This window comes from Hypanus sabinus, chromosome 9 (genome assembly GCF_030144855.1).
Source record: "Hypanus sabinus isolate sHypSab1 chromosome 9, sHypSab1.hap1, whole genome shotgun sequence".
Lineage (NCBI taxonomy): Eukaryota > Metazoa > Chordata > Chondrichthyes > Myliobatiformes > Dasyatidae > Hypanus > Hypanus sabinus.
Genome location: NC_082714.1, coordinates 66,767,563 through 66,786,788, shown reverse-complemented (window position 1 = coordinate 66,786,788; position 19,226 = coordinate 66,767,563). Strand labels below are relative to the sequence as shown.

General features: G+C 37.7%; 2 protein-coding genes across 8 annotated transcripts in view; one reads left to right on the top strand and one right to left on the bottom strand.

The window, feature by feature from the left end:
• Positions 1–16,796, bottom strand: part of nudt1 (nudix (nucleoside diphosphate linked moiety X)-type motif 1) — an 86,184-nt gene extending 69,388 nt beyond the window's left edge. Inside the window, exon 1 of the mRNA XM_059979818.1 lies at positions 16,681–16,796. The gene's annotated coding sequence lies outside the window, so the exon portion shown is untranslated. The remainder of the gene's footprint in view (positions 1–16,680) is intronic.
• Positions 1–19,226, top strand: part of mad1l1 (mitotic arrest deficient 1 like 1) — a 1,079,555-nt gene that overhangs the window by 63,459 nt on the left and 996,870 nt on the right. For all 7 annotated transcript variants that reach the window (XM_059979806.1, XM_059979807.1, XM_059979800.1 and 4 more), the window contains exons 7-9: positions 1,687–1,817; positions 3,234–3,348; positions 4,033–4,094. In XM_059979806.1, coding sequence (XP_059835789.1) covers positions 1,687–1,817; positions 3,234–3,348; positions 4,033–4,094 — 308 coding nt within the window. The remainder of the gene's footprint in view (positions 1–1,686; positions 1,818–3,233; positions 3,349–4,032; positions 4,095–19,226) is intronic.

Here is a 19,226-nt window from a genome sequence, read left to right as displayed (position 1 = left end):
ATCACCTGAAAGGCAAGGTGGCAGAGGAGTTCTGTACTTTGTGGAGATTTCAGATAGAGTTATTGTTCCTTGACCATGACTTGTTAAAACATTAGCAAAAATACCAATTTTTTGAGTTCCTATTCATTTTCATTGATTTGGAATCCCTGCCAGTTGGCTCAGTGCCATAGATTGGCAAAAAGGAAAATCACTCACAATTTGTTTCTTTCAGTTGTCATATGCTAGCGAACATTGAAAATAATTTAGATAGGAACGCAATATTGAGTTACAATTAAGATTTGCAAATTGATGCAGTAATCATTCTCACTTAATTTTAAAACAAATTTAATTTCTATGGCATACAATTTGCTTAATTTATTGGCAATAATATACAAATTAGGAACTATATCATGCTGTACCATTCATTGGGTGGATCTGTCTCTCCAGACTATTTCTACGTACCTTGATTCCTTCCGTGTATAAGAATCCATTGTTTATGAGCTTGAATGTATTTCAATGACTAAGCATTTAAAGCTCTCTTAGGCAATGAATCTCAAAGAGTCACAATTCTTTTCAATCTAAATGACCAAGGCAGGTAGTACAGGCAGAGGAAACAACTTCTCAAAGTTTTGTGCATTTCAATGAAGCTTCATCTCATCTTTCTGAACTCTAGTGAGCACAGGCATAACCTTCTAGAATAATTTATTAAGAGTCAACCTATTGTATCTGTAGAGTTCTCACACAGGTGTAAAAACTCTGAACTAAACACGAAGTATAAACCGGAGTCAATGAGGCGCGATCCCAGTAAGATTAACCATTTACTGTAATGGTGAAAACTATTGATAAAACAATACAAAATATATACAGTATTTGTTTCCTTCTTAGCATCACATTTACATCATAAATACCTGCAAAAATAAAACGACAACAAATTATATTACATTAAAGTACAACATACAGTCAGAATCTAACTACGCCATCAACTGCTTTAAATACTTCAACACAAGCTATCCGCAACTCTTTAAATAACAAAGAACATAAACGTTATCAACCATCATTACTTTTAACAGAATCAGCGTTAACATTTTTACTTCAACATATCCATTATCTTATGAACTTATGGCATTGCTTCTATGATGTTTCTAGTGCGTAGTAAGAAGACTTTTCTTGCGCTGATCCTGCACACACAAGCCCCCTCCTTTCCGTTTCTCCAAACCGGTATTTTCCCACAGGACGCAGCGAAACCGGGTGTGACGTCATCGCATGCTGCGATATATCACAGACAACAAATTTACTTTCAACAACCTTAACTTTAACTAGAAAACGATTACAAACAAATTACTAAAGCAAAAATATAACAAACTAAACAAATGCCTTAAGGGCAACACAGTATCTGTGCTATCTTGTGTTGGGTATCGAGATCAAAACTGTGCAATTTTTCTAGGAGTGATTTTATGAAAGCCCTGTTATTTTTAATCGTAAGATTTGTGTATTGATTTTATCAAAAGAAAGCTTAAACTTTGCTTCTGGGCCCTTGCAGTCATGTAGATTGTCATGTTGTTCACTGGAGTGATTATATGTAAAGACTAACTACTTGAACCAAATGATGGTTGCTGGATTCCATAAAATGGTGTTCACTAACAGGAGAGAAGGAGGGAAATATAGAGACAAAGAAATAAATATTTAGAATCATTTTGTTTTGTTTAGGAATTAGAGAATACAATAAGCCAACAAGAACAGGATTCTGTAATAGTGAAGAATATGCGGTCAGATCTGGCTCGTGTCCCTGAGCTGGAGAAAGAACTCCGACAGATGAAGGAGAAAAATGACTATTACAGGTAGGATTATTATATTATGTTAATATAATCTTGTGAACCTAATCCGTAAGATGGGCATTATTTATTTGTAAAATAGTGGTACAATTAAAACTATAGTGACCTTTAAAAGTAGTTAGTGTTATACAGCTTGGAAACAAGTCATTCAGTCTACCATGTCTGTACCTACCCAATTGGCACAGATCTGTGTCAATTCCTTTTCCGACAATTGGCCCATCACCATTGATATCCAGGAAATTCAAGTGATACCTCTTAAGTACTGTCAGTCATTCTGCTTCCTCTACACTCTCAGTCAATTACCACCAATGACCCCTCTAATTATTGTTACAGCTGCATGGACCAACTATTGCTCCGATATGGCCGGAAGACTACATGGCACTTTAAATGTTTAAATGTGAAGAAATTTACAGCTGTGCGGCAACAAAGGCTATGTACATGGGAGCATTTCACTTGTTGTGTGGCTGCACATCTGTACAGCTGAGAGGGAACAGAGCTTACCTTTCTCTAGGCAAAGAAGCTCTCCCTCATATCCTCACCAAATCTCTTGCCCTTTGGCCTAAATTTATATCCTTTCTGCTTTTTTAACTTCCTTCAATTCAGACAAAGTAGAAACAAACTCTGTAGTCTCTCCTCATAGCTAAAGCACTGTTATCCTTGTGAGATGCTATACTGTGGTGAGCTGAACTGCATGCAGTACTCCAGCTGAGGTCTGACCTTTTTTATAATATTGGTGATCTTGTGATCTTGTACTCGAGTGCCCTGACTAATGACAGCCATTATCCCAAATGACTTATTAATCATGTACCTGCACTGCCACCTTAGAGAATCTTTGGACTTGCACACTAGCATCCCAATGTTTTTCAGTATTCCCCGGGACCTTAATAGTCATGGTGTATATCCAATCCTCAATACCACTCCCAAAATATCTTCTCTCACATCTGTCAGGATTAAGTTCCATCTGCCATTTCTTAGTTTGCTTCATCAGCAAGTCACTATGACCCTGTAGCCTAACACTACCCTCCACTGATTTTTAGTTCATCTGCAGACTTACTGATAGTGCTACTTGCATTTACATCCAGATCATTCACAGACATAACAAATACCCACAACCTGATTGACCCAGGTTCAATCCTGACTTTGACTGCTTCTGTGTGGAGTTTGCATTTTCTCCACATGACTGTGTAGGTTTCCTCAAATTGGTCTGTTTTCCCCTCTCTCCTCAAAGGCATGTGGGTTGATAGGTTAATTGACTACTATATTATTGTGTTGGTAAGTACTGTAATCTAGGGGAAGTTTGGTATTGGTGGGAATGAAATCTTTATAGTTGCCCTGGACTCAACGGATTGAGAGGCCTATTTCCAAGTTCTATTATTCTATGAAACATGCTGAATATGAACTGTTTGTTTATTCTTTAAACAGGGAAATGGAAGATAACAATGCACTTCTTAAAGAAGAAATGGAAAGCCTTCGTAAGAAACTTGAACGTCTTGAGAAGTTAAGGGAAGAGAATGTTACTTTGGAGTTAGAGAAAGAGGTTTGGTTTTATTTTGTAAATTTAAGGCTTATGCTTTACTTATGTCCTGCATAAAATGTTGTCCAGTTCTTTTAAGGGTTTACTCATGCCACTGGTAAGTTTGAGTGTATGCTAAGACAAGGAATCCAATTTAAAACAACAAATAATTGGTCTCTGTTTTAATACGTTAGAGTGCTGTAACGAGTATTCAACTAAAATTGCAATCAGTAGCACCTTAATACCTTCAATGCAATATAGCATCTTATAGCAGTTAACAGTTATATTATCAAATAGGCAATCGGAGATCTAAGGGGTGATAGTCATTTGGAAAGAGCTGTCAGAAGAGGTGGTGTAAGTGGGAAAATTACAATGATTAAACAGACATTTGGATAGGAAAGACAAGGATGGAGGCCAAATGTTGGATTAGCATAGGTGGACATTATGATTGACATGGAAGAGTTGGGCTGAAAGGGCCCTTTACTGTGCTCTATGATTCTATACTTGACCATTTGCAGTGATACTTTGTAGACACTGATTTTATAAGTTTCAAAGGTAGATTTTGAGGATTATTGTAATGGAAAATGGAAAGAATATCTGAACTGGTTTCCCAAGCTGGTGAATATTTGTGCTTTATTTCTTTTAATTTAAAGATGCTTTAACAAATACATATTTTTAGCTAACTTTACCTATTTTTCTAAATTTTAGAAATTGTTGTCAAAATTGCAAAGTTGGGAAAATGTGGAACAAACTTCAGGATTAAATATCCGGTAAGATGTTATCAAGAGATGTATTTTTTGATAAATGACTGCCAACAGCATTAGTAATTTGGTCCCCATTTTATTTTGTGTTTCCTTTGTTGTGTTTCTCCCATATGAATATTCACCTCCATGCTTTGTACTTGGTTAAGTGAGGCTGGATGAATTCCATGTTGCAGTGCTCATTATTTGTTCATGATTAACTCTGTTTTGCTTGGATTTTGCTGTTGCAGTGCAGAGCAGGCAGAAGATTAGGAAAATCTAATGCACTAACTGTTGCACTTCAACTATAGCAACTCACAAGTGCTCTTAGTGAGTTCTGAACCAAGAAAGAAACAAAATAGCAATAAAAAATGCTGGGAATAAACAACGTCAGCCTCTGAAAGAGGGACAGTGGTGTTCCAGGTGGCTTATTCCATTAGTCTTGGCAGTGATATTGCTTTAGGTGGATCAAATTTTTTTTGTGTGTTGTCAGATATACTGTGGGCTTGTTTTTTAATATTTTCTCATCCAAGCTCCATTATTTGTTTACCCTTTTAACCTCTAATAATGTTGATTTGTCAACTGGTTTCTTGAAGATCCACCCCATCTTTCTCTGTTCATTTTGTTGCAAGTTATATTGAAGTATTGAAGCAAGTGATTCAAATTGCAAAACGTTCAATGATGGCAGAATTTTTTTTTGTAATTTTTTTTATTGAAGTTCATCATCAAACAAACATTTCCATAAGAAGTATTTCAGACATTGTACATATATATCATATAATCATATATGTCACAAATCTCCACAAAGTATTTATCTGAGGTATACACTCATAGAAGAGTGGAAAGAAAAAAGCAAAAGGAAAGAACTATGTACAAGTAGGGAGTGATTTTTTTTTTACAACAGATTCGTGAGAATAAAATCAGGCATATGAGGCATTATGTAGTTAAACCATTTTTTCCAGTATGAATCAAATTGTTGCAAATTGGATAAAATTCTCTTATGTTTGATTGGATTTAATAGCCCATTGACATTAAAAGAAATGAATTTTACCTTGTCCTTAGCCATCTGTATTTATCTGTCAATGTATCATTGAAATTAGAATAAGACTTAATCAATCTACTCCCTGAGTAAATAAGAATCAAGAAACGCAAATAATAACAAAAATGGCAATGAACGTGTGATTCCAAGGCTGAGGTCTCTAGTAGATGACCCTGTGTTGAGCTAGAGGAAATGTCTAGCTGTGGGGGATATCTCTCTCTCTCTCACACACACACACACACACACACACACACACACAGAGACACACACACACACACACACACACACACACAGAGACACACACACACACACACACACACAGACACAGACACAGACACACACACACACACACACACACACACACACACACACACACACACCATACATTATATATATATATATTCTCATTTTGGTGGGGAAAAAGGAGTAATCGAATAAAGAATAACAATTAAGTAATGTAAAATCCACATTATAATAAGTATTTCTCGAGATAGGTATATCACCGTGTACTTTTGCTTCCGTTTAGCTTCTCAACATTTTTAAAGTTAGCCAAGCCTTATGGCTGTTCTGAAGGGGGTGAGGACTGTCTTTGGGAAACTCCCAGTCTCTTCCTGATATATTTCTCTCGGCCTCCTCCCGTCTCCTGCCTTCTCGATTCTCGCACTATTTTCCAAGCAGAGCAGGATAATTCCTCAGCCAGGCTTTCCCCCGTTTTGATCACGCTGAAGGGCAACCCTCTGGCCTTCATGTCTGAAGTCGCCTCTTCCACTGTCTGGTACAACCGCATCCCGTTGCCATAAAACACTCGAAGTTTAGCAGGGTATGGAGTTTGAAATCTAATCTTTTTTTGCTTTAGTACTCTCTTTACTTCAGAGTATTCTTTGTGTTTCTGCAGGACCGTTGGGGGGGTGGGGGGGTAATCTTGGTCGAAATATATTAATTTATCATTGAAAAACACTCTTCTTACCCCAGGCCCTTCGTAGAATCTCCGCTTGGTGCTGTACCGAAGGAACTTAATTATTATTGAGCGTGGCTTTCTATCCCGGGTAGATTTCGGGATGAGTGCATGTTGGGCTCTTTCAAATTCCAGCTTCATAGCCGAGGGAAGATCCAGCGCGTTCCGCAGTAACTTTCTGACAAACTCCATCATAGACGAGCCCTCTGCTCGTTTGGGAACGTTGTAGATTCTGATATTTCTCCGCTGTGATCTTCCCTCCAGGTCAAGCAGTTTACCTTCTTGGTGATTTAATATTTTTATTGTCTTACTCAGTATCCATTCCACGTTTTGAACGCGATCTTCCACCTTCTCAATTCGAGTCTCTGCTACCGCTATTTTTTGATTGACGCTGGCGATCTCTGACTTAATATCATGGAGCTGCTGCTTTATTTCTTTCTGAAACTCCATTATCTCTTTCAGGATTTCGAACATATTCGCCGCTTCGCCTGAACGGGGCCCAGCGTCCGCCTCGCTAGCTCGCGGTCGTGTAGGAGAGCCGCTTGCTGCACTCCTCTCGCCTGCAGGCTCCACATTATCGCTTTTTTAGTTTCCATTCCTTTTCTCCATTCTTGCCCCTCTTTTCAGTTCAAATATTTTTCGAAAAATATTATATTTGTTGGGTTAACGGGGCTTAATACGCGTTTTTCCAGAGGAGCTAGTGACTTAAGCTGCCATTCTCGACTATGACATCATCGGAACCCAGTGGGAGAATTTTTTGGTGATGAAGGAAGTTTTGTTTCTTGTGAGTGATGGTTATCTTTATAAATAGTCCTCCTACAAACAAGAGTTGGAAAGTATTATATGTTCTTAGGAAGCTGTGTAAATCATCTAATTGCAAATTCTATAAGTAGAACCAATAGCTATTCAGCAGTTTGGCAGAAAGGTTGAAAAGGGAATAAGAGAAAGAAAACTCAGTAATTTGTGAATTATTTAAATGAGCATCTCATGAAGGACATGGGAAGAGAATGAGGCAATATGAGAAAGGAACTTAGCTGCAGTTTTATTGCAGCATCTTGAAAAGGGATTGGTCAGATACTTTAATGTGACAGGGTGAAGTTGAAAGTGGGAGTAATCCTTTTATTCTAATCTTAGAGTACCCCCTGATCAATAAGTGCATCAGTATATTTTCTGTGTCAATACAACTTTGAGTATGTGTGAAATTCTACAAATTAATTGACCAATATGAAAATAATATTTGTGTATATGATAAAGCATCAAGATTATGTCATTTGACATTAAAGTTAAGATATGTGTGTTTTGAGGTGAATCTAAATTGTCTAAGCAATTAGTATTTGAATGTGATTCTTCATAGGACATTCAGGTAGTTTCTAGATTGAAATCTTATCCATTTGTGCAACTCCTAAAACTCTCATATTCTGATTTTTCTCTTTTAAACTTGGACCTGACCTGTATCTGATGTTGAAATAAGATACATAACTTAGCGGTGGTCATTCCAAACTTTCTTCTGAAGGACCTTAATGATTAAGCATAAGAATTAGAATTATGAATTTGCTGATCAACTCCTCTTGTCATTCAGTAAAGGTCATAGCTTATCTTTTTACCTCAGTGCTGATTTTCTAATATTCAGAATGTATTCATGCCTTGAGAAAGTATTCAGCTCCCACAATAATTTTCACATTTTACTGTCTTATTTTCTAAATATAAAATAAAGTAGGATATTTTGAGCTAATCTATGAAATATTGTTCATCGTGTCAAATCAAAAGAAAAATTCCAAAACCTATCAAAAATTTACTAAATTAACAACCATAATTGTGAGGCTGAAAAAGTGTTCATCTCATTTGTAATTACTATGCTAACTTTCCAATGGCAATAGCAATGTATTATCTTACCAACTCACCCAAATTGTTGATGTAGAAATTTGGAGCATAACCAGTTTTCAATGAATTCACAAGAATACTTCAAGTACCCCCTCTCCCTGCAAGATCCAAAATGTTCTACTTTAGTTTCATCCGACCCCAAGACCTTCTTCCACATCTTTATAGTATCTTCTAAGTGATGTGTAAAATCTTTAGAACAAGGATATGCTTTTTTTTAAGCCTGTGCTTAAAAAAAGACCATTGGATGTAATAACTGTGAGTAATTCAACTGAGCAAAGAGGAATGAATACTTTTGAACTGCTGACATTTAAGTTTTTGAATTTTTAAATTTTCATGCTTTACTATTTTCCCTGTTTTTGGGTTTGATTGTAAAAAAAAAAGAGAACTTGTGACTCGTCAATAAAAATTCTCAGTTAAGGTTCCGGTGACGTCATTGTCCAGAATGGCGGCTTAAGTCAATAGCTTCTCTGGAAAAATGCATATTTTGCCCCATTAATCCATCACAATCCATCTTTTGAAAATATCTGAATTGATAAGGGGGGCAAGAATGGAGATAAAAAAAAGCTTCACTGTGGAGCCTATGGAAGAGAGAGGTACAACGTGTGGCTCGCCTACACGTGCGCATGGTAGCGAGGCTGACGATGGGCTTCGTTCAGGCGAAGCGGCAAATATGATAGAAATTTTGGAAGAGATACGAGAATTCCAAAAACATATAAAACAGCAACTAAATGATATCAAGTCAGAGCTTGCCAACGTCAGTCAAAAAATAGAGGTGGCAGAAACACAAATTGAGAAGGTGGAAGATAGAATGCAAAATGTGGAACAGATACTAAATAAGACAATAAAAATATTAAATCAACAAGAAAGTAAACTGCTTGACCAGGAGTGAAGATCACGGCGGAAAAATATCAGGATATACAATGTTCCTGAAGGAGAGGAGGGTTTGTCTATGATGGAGTTTGTAGGAAAGTTGCTGTGGGACATGCTAGAGATACCTTTGACTATGGAGCTTGAAATTGAGAGGGCACATTGTGCACTCATCCCGCGGCCTACTGGAGACAGAGAAAATAAGCCATGCTCAATAGTATTTAGATTCCTTTGATACAGTTCCAAGGCGGAGATTCTACTAAGGGCCTGGGGTAAGGAGAGGGTGTTTTTGGATGGGAAATTAATTTATTTCGATCAAGATTACCCCCGGTTGTCCTGCAGAAACGTAAGGAATGCTCTGCAGTAAAGCGAATATTAAAGAAAGGAAAGATTAGATTCCAAACTCCGTACCCTGCTAAACTGCGAGTGTTCTATGAAAATGGGATGCAACTATATCAGACAGTGAAAGAGGCGACTACAGACATGAGGGCCAGAGGGTTGCTTGTCAGCGTGATCAAACCGAGGGAAAGTCTGGCTGAGCAGTTATCCCGCTCTGCTTGGGAAATAGTGAGGGAATCGAGAAAGCAGGGAATTCTACTTAGAATTCAGTGATAATGGAGAGGTTTCACCTCCCATTCTATGGGATACTCTGAAGGCTGTTTTAAGAGGGAAAGTTATAGTAATATCTTCATAGAAGAAAGAAAAGGAATAAAACAGGAATTACAAAACAGGCTGAAGGAACTAGAAAAAAACACAAATTGAATTTGGCACAGGATACATTAGAGGAAATTAAAAAGATTAGGAATGAAATTAGTAGTTTGGCTATGCAAGAAATCAGGAAAAAATTAATGTTTCTGAAACAGACATTATGAAAATGGATCTAAGTCTATGAAAATGCTGGCGTGAAAACTGAAAAAGAAAGATAGCAGAAAATACAATTCATAGAATTAGGGATCCAAGAACAAAATGTTAAAAAGTAAGCTAAGTGCAATTCAAGAAGTTTTTGAAGTGTTTTACACAACTCTATATTCCAAAATTCCAGAGCAAAGCATAACCCAAATTGACACCTTCCTGAATTCTCTAGAGTTACCCACTTTAAGCAAAGAACAAAATTGAACGATGACTGCTGATGTAACTGAAGTTGAATTAAAATCTGCAATTAATAGGCTTAAATTAAGCAAGTCACCAGGATCAGATGGGTATACGGCAGAGTGGAACAAAGAATTTCAAAATGAGTTAATTCCTGTCTTACTGCCCACACTGAACTGGGCTCTTAAAAAAGGTATAAATGCCACCCAGCTGGAAGGAAGTGATAATCTCAGCTATACTGAAAGAAGGGAAGGATAAAATGGAATGTGGGTCAATTAGACCAATATCCGTTCTTAATGTAGATTATAGATTATTTACCTCCATCATGGCCAAATGACTAGAAGAGTTTCTACCCATACTGATACATAAAGCTCAGGCAGGTTTTACACAACAATGCGAAACACAATATACGAAGGACTCTTCACATTAAGGATCATATACAAAAAAATAAAATCGAAGCAATAGTGATAAGTGTGGACGCTGAAAAGGCATTTGATTCAGTTAATTGGAATTTTCTTTACAGAGTTTTACATAGATTTGGTTTCCATGAAACAATTATTAAAACTATACAGGCACTATATGACAATCCTACTGCTCAGATTAAAATCAATGCATATTTATCAAGTAGTTTTACCCTAGAAGGGGCACGAGACAGGGTTGTGCATGGTCACCGCTGCTCTTTGCATTATATCTGGAACCATTAGCTCAATACATCAGACAAAATGAAGATCTTTCCCTTGGTGGGTGAGTTGAGGATAAGAGGCCACAGTCTTAGAATTTGAGGGTACCCATCTAAAACAGATGAGAAGAATTTTTTTTAGCCAGGGGGTTGTGCATTTGTGGAATTCGTTGCCACATACAGCTGTGGAGGCCCGATCATTGAGGGTGTTTAAAGAGGAGATTGATAGGTATCTAATTAGGGTATCAAGGGATGTGGGGAAAACGCCAGAAATTGGATCTAGATGGGAGAATAGTTTAGCTCATGGTGGAGTGGCGGAGCAGACTCAATGGGCAGAATGGCCTACTTCTGCTCCTTTGTCTTGTGATCTTGTGAAGATATCAGGGGAATTACTATTAAAGGGAAAGAGCATAAATTGGCCTGTTACGCAGATGACATTTTGATCTATCTAGGGCAACCAACACGTACAACAACCTGGAGGAACTCAGCAGGTTGGGCAGAATCTGTGGAAATGAGTAGTCAACGTTTTGGGCCGAGACCCTTCATCAGGACTCAACCAACATACTCTTTACCTAGATTGATGTAATCCTTTTGAACAACATGGTCAATTATCAGGATACAATATAGATAAAACCCAATTACTTTTATATAACTGTAGCCCACCAAGAGACATTGAAAGTAGATATCCCTGGGCATGGCAAACAGAGTCTTTCAAATATTTGGGCATCATTATGCCAAAAGATTTGGCAAAATGATCAGAATGCAATTATCAGCCTTTATATAAAAAAATTAAGGAAGATGTAACAAGATGGAACCTGATTCCTTTTTTTAACTCTCAGCTCAAGGATTGAATCTATTAAAATGAATATACTGCCCAGACTGTAATATCTCTTTTAGACCCTACCAATAGAGATGAATCATAATCAATTCAATGAATGGAACAAAATGTTATCAAGATATATTTGGCAAGGTAAAAGGCCCAGAGTTAGTCTCAAAGCTTTGCAATTAGCCAAGGAAAAGGGGTGAATGGGGCCTACCTTCTCTTAGAGATTATTATTTTGCAGCACGGTTGAGAGCTGTGATATGTTGGTGCAGCCCATCATATGATGCTCAATGGAAAAACATTGAGGAGGGGATACTTCCCATCCCCATACAGGCAGTTTTGGCTGACAACGAGCTACATAAATACTATTGATAACCCATGGGTGAAATACACTCTTAAAATATGGAAAGCTATTATAAAATAATATAAACTAGAGGGAACAACAACACACACAAAATGCTGGTGGAACACAGCAGGCCAGGCAGCATTTATAGGGAGAAGCGCTGTCGACGTTTTGGGCCGAGACCCTTCGTCAGTACTCACATTTAATCTAAACTAGAGGGAGATATTGCAATTCTTAAATGGTGTGGATATGACTCGGATTTTACGCTGAATAAACTGGATGTTAGATTTAAGCACTGGACAGCTAAAGGAATAACAGTTCTTTGCAATATAATGAAAATAGGAACACTGTTCAGTTTTAAAATGCTTAAAGAGAAACCCTTTTTAGAAAAACAAGACTTTTATCGGTAATTACAGATGTGACAAGATGTTAATAGGATGGTTAAAAATGTAACTAAGGCAAGAAAAGAGCTATTTAGAAAAGCATATAATTCAGATAATGGTAGCAGAATAATTTCAAGCGTGTATAACGGTTTAAATGTAAAATACCCTTAGAAAGTATTTTGGGTTTATACCTCAAGAATGGTTGAAAAGAGATAAGTATTTAATGAATATACTGCTGGTGGCTGGTAAAAAGACTTACTAGGGAATGGTTATCACAAGAGAGCCCAACCTTAAGTGCATGGATGGAAATTACAAAGGACATTTGCAAAATGGAGAAGATAAAGGCATCTGTTAATCATAAGTTGGAACAATTTGATTCATACTGGGAAAAATGGTTTAACTACATAACACTTCATAGGCCTGATTTTATCCTCACAAACCAATTAATATGTTGTAAAAAAAATGATCACTCCCTACTTGTACATAGTTTTCTCCTTTCGCTTGTTCTTTCTTTCCTCTCTTTTCTATAAGTGCACACCTCAGATAGATATTATGTGGAAATTTGTTGCATATATGACTATGATATACATGTACAATATCTGAAATACATCTTATGGAAACGTTTGATGAAGAACTTCAATAAAAAATAAATTCCAAAAAAAAATTCCTCAGTTAAATTCTTCAACATCCCTGTTTGAATCATTTAGTGAACAAAGGGTTTGGGGCTGAATACTTTTGTCAAGACACCGTGGCAATAACATCCTTCGGCCAATATTTTAACCTACCCTAAGATCAATTTAATCCTTTCCTCCCACGTGGGCCTTCATTTTTCTATCTAAGTAACTATCTGAGAGTTTCTTAAATTTCCTATGTATATCTGCCCTTATCACCACTCCTGGCAGTGTGTTCCATACACTCACCATTCTCTGTGTAAAGAACTTACCTCTGACACAGGCAACACGAGTGAATCTGCAGATGCTGGAAATAAATTAAAAAACACAAAATGCTGGCAGAACTCAGCAGGCCAGACAGCATCTATGGGAGGAGGTAATAACGACATTTCGGGCCAAAACCCTTCATCAGGTTTCATCTCCTGATGAAGGGTTTCGGCCCAAAATGTCGTTATTACTCCTCCCATAGATGTTGTCTGGCCTGCTGAGTTCTGCCAGCATTTCGTGTTTTTTTAATTACCTCTGACACATCCTCCTTATACTTCCCGCCAGTCACTTTAAAATTATACCCCATGGTATATTAGCCATATTTGCCTTGGGAAAAGTGTGGTCTAACCAAGGTTTTATAGAGTTGCAACATTACCTTGTGATTCTTGCACTCAATCCACTGAAGGGCACACTCCATACGTTGTCTTAACCACCCTATCAATTCACATGGCAGCTTTGAGGGGACTATGGACATGGACCCCAAGATCAATCTGTTCCAACAGAATGCCAGGAACTCTGTCATTAACTCTATGTTCTGCCTTCAAATTTGACCTTTCAAAGTGAATAATTTCACACTTCGCTGGGTTGAACTCCAGCTGCTGCTTCTCAACTCAGCTTTGCATCCTGTCAAAATCCTATGACAACCTACACTATCCATAACTCCACCAACCTTCGTGTTATCTGCTGACTTACTAACCCATCCTTCCACTTCCACATCCAAGTCATTTATAAAATTCAGAAAGGGCAGAGGTTCCAGAACAGATCCCTGTGGAACATCACTGGTCATCATGCTCCTAGCTTTATCTACAACCACCCTCTGCCTTTAATGGGCAAAAGCCAATTCTGAATCCGCACAGCCCTGTTTCCCTGGATCCCATGCTTTCTGACTTTCTGAGTAAGCCTTCCATGGGGATCATTATGAAACATCTTACTAAAATCCATATACACTGCTGTACCTTCATCAATGTGCTCTGTCACATTGTCAAAGAATTCAGGCTTGCGAGGTATGACCTGCCCCTCACAAATTCAGACTGACTATCTTTAATCAGTCTATGCTTCTCCAAATGCTCGTAAATCCTGTCTCTAAGAATCTTCTCCAGTAATTTGTCCACCACTAAAGTAAGACTCACTGTCCTGTGATTCCTATGGTTATTCCTACTCTCTTTCTTGAATGAAGCAATAACGTTTAATCATCTTCAAATCAACTGATATTACTACTGTGGCCAGTGAGGGCACAAAGGTTATTGTCAAAGCCACAACAATCTCTTCCTTCACTTATCTAAGTAACCTAAGGTACATCTCATCTGGCTATGGAGACTTACCTATTGTAATGTTCTTCAGATATTCCAGCACTTCCTCTTTCTTAGTGTTGACGTGTTCTATCATGTCAGCTGGTTTTACGCTGCCGTCACAATTATCTCACTGATGACTATTGAATCAGAGTATTTATTAATGACTCCCCCTACCTCCTCTGACTCCAGGGTATATGTTTTCTCTTCTATCCCTCATCAGTCCTATACTCATTTTAGTCATAATCCTGTTCTTCATGTACATTTCAGTTCAGTTTCAGTTTATTGTCATTTAGAAATCACAAATGCAATGCAGTTAAAAAATGAGACAACATTCTCCATAATGATATTACAAAAGCACACGCCAAAACAGACTACACCAGAAAATCCACATAACATTTGGTAATCCTCAAATCTAGAGTCCAGAGAGGCTGCTGCGTATTAATATCGCACCACCATCTTAGTGCGTTCCCCAGAAAGGAGCTCCAAATCCACCAGATGAAACAAGACTACCCAGACACACCAAGTCAAGAGACCAACTCTACCACCCAACAAACCAAAAACTAAAGCTACAAACAACACAAAACCACGTAGTTACATATAGTTATAGTTAACATATAGTTACAACAGTGCAGACAATACCTCGCAGACACAGCACACAGTGAAAGTGCCCCAACTGCAGCGGACTCCGAGTCCGTTGAACCTCCAAGCCTCCGACCATCTCCTCCAGCACATCCTCTCTGAGCACTATCCTCTGCCGAGTGCACTACGACACCCCTGCCAATGGCCACCGACAATGCGACCCCGAGGACTGGGGACCTGTTCTCACTAGAGCATCAGCAATGAAGAAGGCCTTCCTGGAGATATTCAGATGTTCCTCCATGCTCCCATATCTGTTTTTCATCAGATTAGGATTGTGCATGGCACCCCGCTTAACAAATAACAGGTATCAGCTCCAGAGTGGCCTCTGCAAACTGCATCGTGCTGCCATCTTGGTCATGTGGAACACCTTGGGGTTTTCCTTGATCTGATTCACCAAGGCCTTCTCATGCCCCCTTCTATCTCTCACAAGTCCATTCTTCATCTTTCTTAGTCACCTCCCTAGAGCCCTGTCTGATTGTTGCTTGCTAAACCTGAAGTACGCTTCCTTCTTCCTCTTGACAAGATGACCCACATCTCTTGTCGACCATACTTCCTTCACCCTGCCATCCTTCCCCTGTTTCAGTAAGACAAACCTATTCAGAATTCATGTGAATGTACCCTAAACAATATCCACATTTCCATTATGCATTTTCCTGAGGACATCTGTTCCTAATTTATGTTCCCATGTTCCTGCCTAATAGCATCATAATTTGCCTTCACTCAATTAAATACTTTCCCATACTATCTGTCTAAGGTTATGGTAAAGGTCATGCAGATGTGGGTCACTGTTTGTCAAAATGCTCACCCACTGAAATCTGACACCTGACTTGATTCATTGCCTGGCACCAGATCTAGTATGGCCTCCTCTCTAGTCAGCCTGTCTTAGGAATCTTTCCTGGACACACCTAACAAATTCCACCCCATCTAAACCTTTTACACTAAGGATGTGCCAATCAATATTAGGTAAGTTGAAGTCACCCGTGACATCAGCCCTGTTCTTTTTGCACCTTTCCAAAATTTGCCTCCTGATGTGTTTTTCAGTGTCTCTGTTGCTATTGGGGGAAGAGTCTATTGAATAGCTTCAAACGCAAGATTGCTCCCCACTTGTTTTTGACTTATGTCTATACTAACTCAGTAGAAAATCCCTCTACAATGTTCTCTCTTTCTGCACCTATGATACTATCACTGATGAGCAATGCCACTCCTCCACCTCTTTTACCTCTTTCCCTATCCCTTTTGAAACCTCAAAACCCTGCAACATTTGGCAGTCATCTCTACCCTTGTGATAGCCCGTCTCTGTAATGGCCACAATATTGTTGTTTCATGTTATGATCCAGCAACAATGAATATATGATTGAGACAGGTTTTTTTTTACAACAAATAAAACATTTATTAAACACTGCTACCCAAAGGTCAGCAGACGACTAACTTAACCGGAAGTTGGCTGCTGTGCGGCAGCTTGATCAGTTCTTAAAGTGAGAATGCAAAAACAGTTCTTAAAGCGATAATGCAAAAACAGTTCTTAGAAGTAGTAATGCGAAAGTCCAAAGTTTACGCAGTCGCTTGGGAGAGACTTTCCTTGAAATAATTTAAGTTCTCCTTTGTGGCGTTACTGCTGATCCCAGTCGAAGTATGCTTTGATCAAAGGATTTACGATGAAGAAAATGAAACAGCTTAAAGGCACTGACCTTTCCTTGGCGAAACTCTGCATCCAACTCTTTCTGCCCCTTTTAGCAGGAGTTATCTGAACTTGCACGAAGATTAAATAAGGTCGTACTGGTTTCACTGTCAACACCAACTTTCCTGGGGACGTCACGTGATGACGTAGGATCGAGACGCTGGAACCCAGCCCTCCCGTAAAAAAGTTAATAAATTAATGTTTAAGTGAAGAAAAGTTAATTAATACTTTTTTAAGGTTACTTATAAACTACTCCGGATTGTTTTAAGCTATGCCTCATAAACAGAGGACGAAGAAAACTGCTACCGCGAAGACCGCTCAAGTTGGAACAGAATCAAGGCCTACTTCTACCGAAGAACCGCGGACTCAGGTACAACACACCACCGGTGAAACAGAAAAGGAGACTGCGGCAGCATCGGCCATTTCTAAAGGGAAAGATCAACGAGAACTGCGCAAGCGTAAAGGAACGAGCATGCGCAAAAGAGAGCAACCAGAACTACAAATCCCAGCAACGACTGAAACCGACAGTGAAAGTGAGTCTGAGAGAGAGCCGGATTCTCTGGAAAAATCAGACGAAGATCGAGAAGATGAAAGTTCCTCTGAAAATACAAAAAAGACTTTGAGGCAAATAATGCATAGATTACTAAAATTAGAAAAAGTAATTAAAAGTAACCAAAAAGTAATTACAGAAAAAACAACAAATATGGAGGCTATGTTTGATAAAATGACAAAGAAACAGGAAAAAATGGAAAAGAAAATTATAGATTTGGACGTCAGAATGGAAGAAATGGAGGGAAGAATGAAGAGGATGGAAGATGATAATGATGCCTGGACATCAGAAAGAAAACAACTCGTGGGAAAAATTGATAAACTTGAAAATTTTAGTAGACGCAACAATATTAAAATTGTTGGACTTAAAGAAGGTACCGGAGGAGAAGACCCAATAAATTTTTTTCAAAAATGGATTCCTGAAAAATTGGAAATGGGAGAAGAAGCTTTAATTGAGATTGAAAGGGTGCACAGAGCTTTAAGACCAAGATCTCAAGATGATCAAAATCCGCGATCAATTTTGATAAGATGTTTAAGATACCAGGATAAAGAAAAGATTTTGAGGGCGGCTGCCCAGGGTGCTAAAAGAAGAAAAGGTCCGTTGATGATAGCTGAGAAACCAGTTCTTTTTTATCCTGATATAAGTTATAACCTTTTGAAGAGAAAGAAAGAATTTAACCCAGTTAAAAAGGTTTTGTGGGAAAAAGGTTATAAGTTTTCAATGCGTCACCCAGCAACACTGATAATTTTTTTGGAGGAAGGAAAAAGATTTTTTTCTGATTATCAAGATGCGGAGGTGTTTGCACAAAGACTTCCATCTCTTCGTTAATTAAAAGCAGAGATTTCTAAATGTAATGGTTAAAGACGAAGACAGAGAAAGCAAATGGAACTGATGGACATTTAAGGACGATATAAGGGAGAAAAGTAATATTTTAGAAATATTAATTGAGAATAGTATGTTTTTTTTTATATATATATTTTTCATGTTGCGGGGGGGCTGGGGAGCTTTGAATCGGTTACTACGGGATTCACGTGTGTAATCATGGCGATTGCCATGACCCGTACAATAGAGGGGGGTAATGTTGTGTTTCTTTTCTTTCACAACATTAGTAGGGGGGTATTTTGTTTTTTTCTTTATTTTCTATTTTTCTTCTATTCTTTTGCCTGGATGATTGGTGGGGACACACATAGCAACATGGAGACTTCTAAAAAGATTTCCCAGGATATAATGAAAGTTGAAAGATTAGGTATTATTATAGATTGGAGTAACATAAATAAAAATAATGACTAATTTATTGAATTTTTTAAGTTTTAATGTTAATGGGCTTAATGGACCAATAAAAAGAAGAAGAATTTTAACATACATTAAAAAAATGAAAATAGATATAGCTTTCTTACAAGAAACTCATTTAACGGATATAGAACATCAGAAATTAAAAAGAGACTGGGTTGGAAATGTTATTGCAGCTACATTTAACTCAAAGGCAAGAGGAGTTGCAATTTTGGTTAATAAAAATTTACCAATTAAAATACAAAATGTATTAATTGATTCGGCAGGAAGATATTTAATTATACATTGTCAAATTTTTTCAGAACTATGGACTCTTATGAATATTTATGCACCAAATGAAAATGATGTAAAATTTATACAGGAGGTCTTTTTGAATTTGGCTAATGCACATGATAAAATATTAATAGGTGGAGATTTTAATTTTTGTTTAGATCCAGTTTTAGATAGATCAACAAAGGCTATTACAAAATCAAAAGTAGCAAAATTAACTCTATCATTGATGAAAGATTTAAATTTGATTGATATATGGAGAAGAATCAATCCAAAAGAAAGGGATTATTCATTCTATTCAAATAGACATAAAACATATTCAAGGATAGATTTTTTCCTATTATCAACAAATATTCAAGATAGAGTGAAAAACGGATTATAAAGCAAGAATATTGTCTGATCACTCTCCTTTAATAATGACAATGATAATGATAGATAAAGAGGAA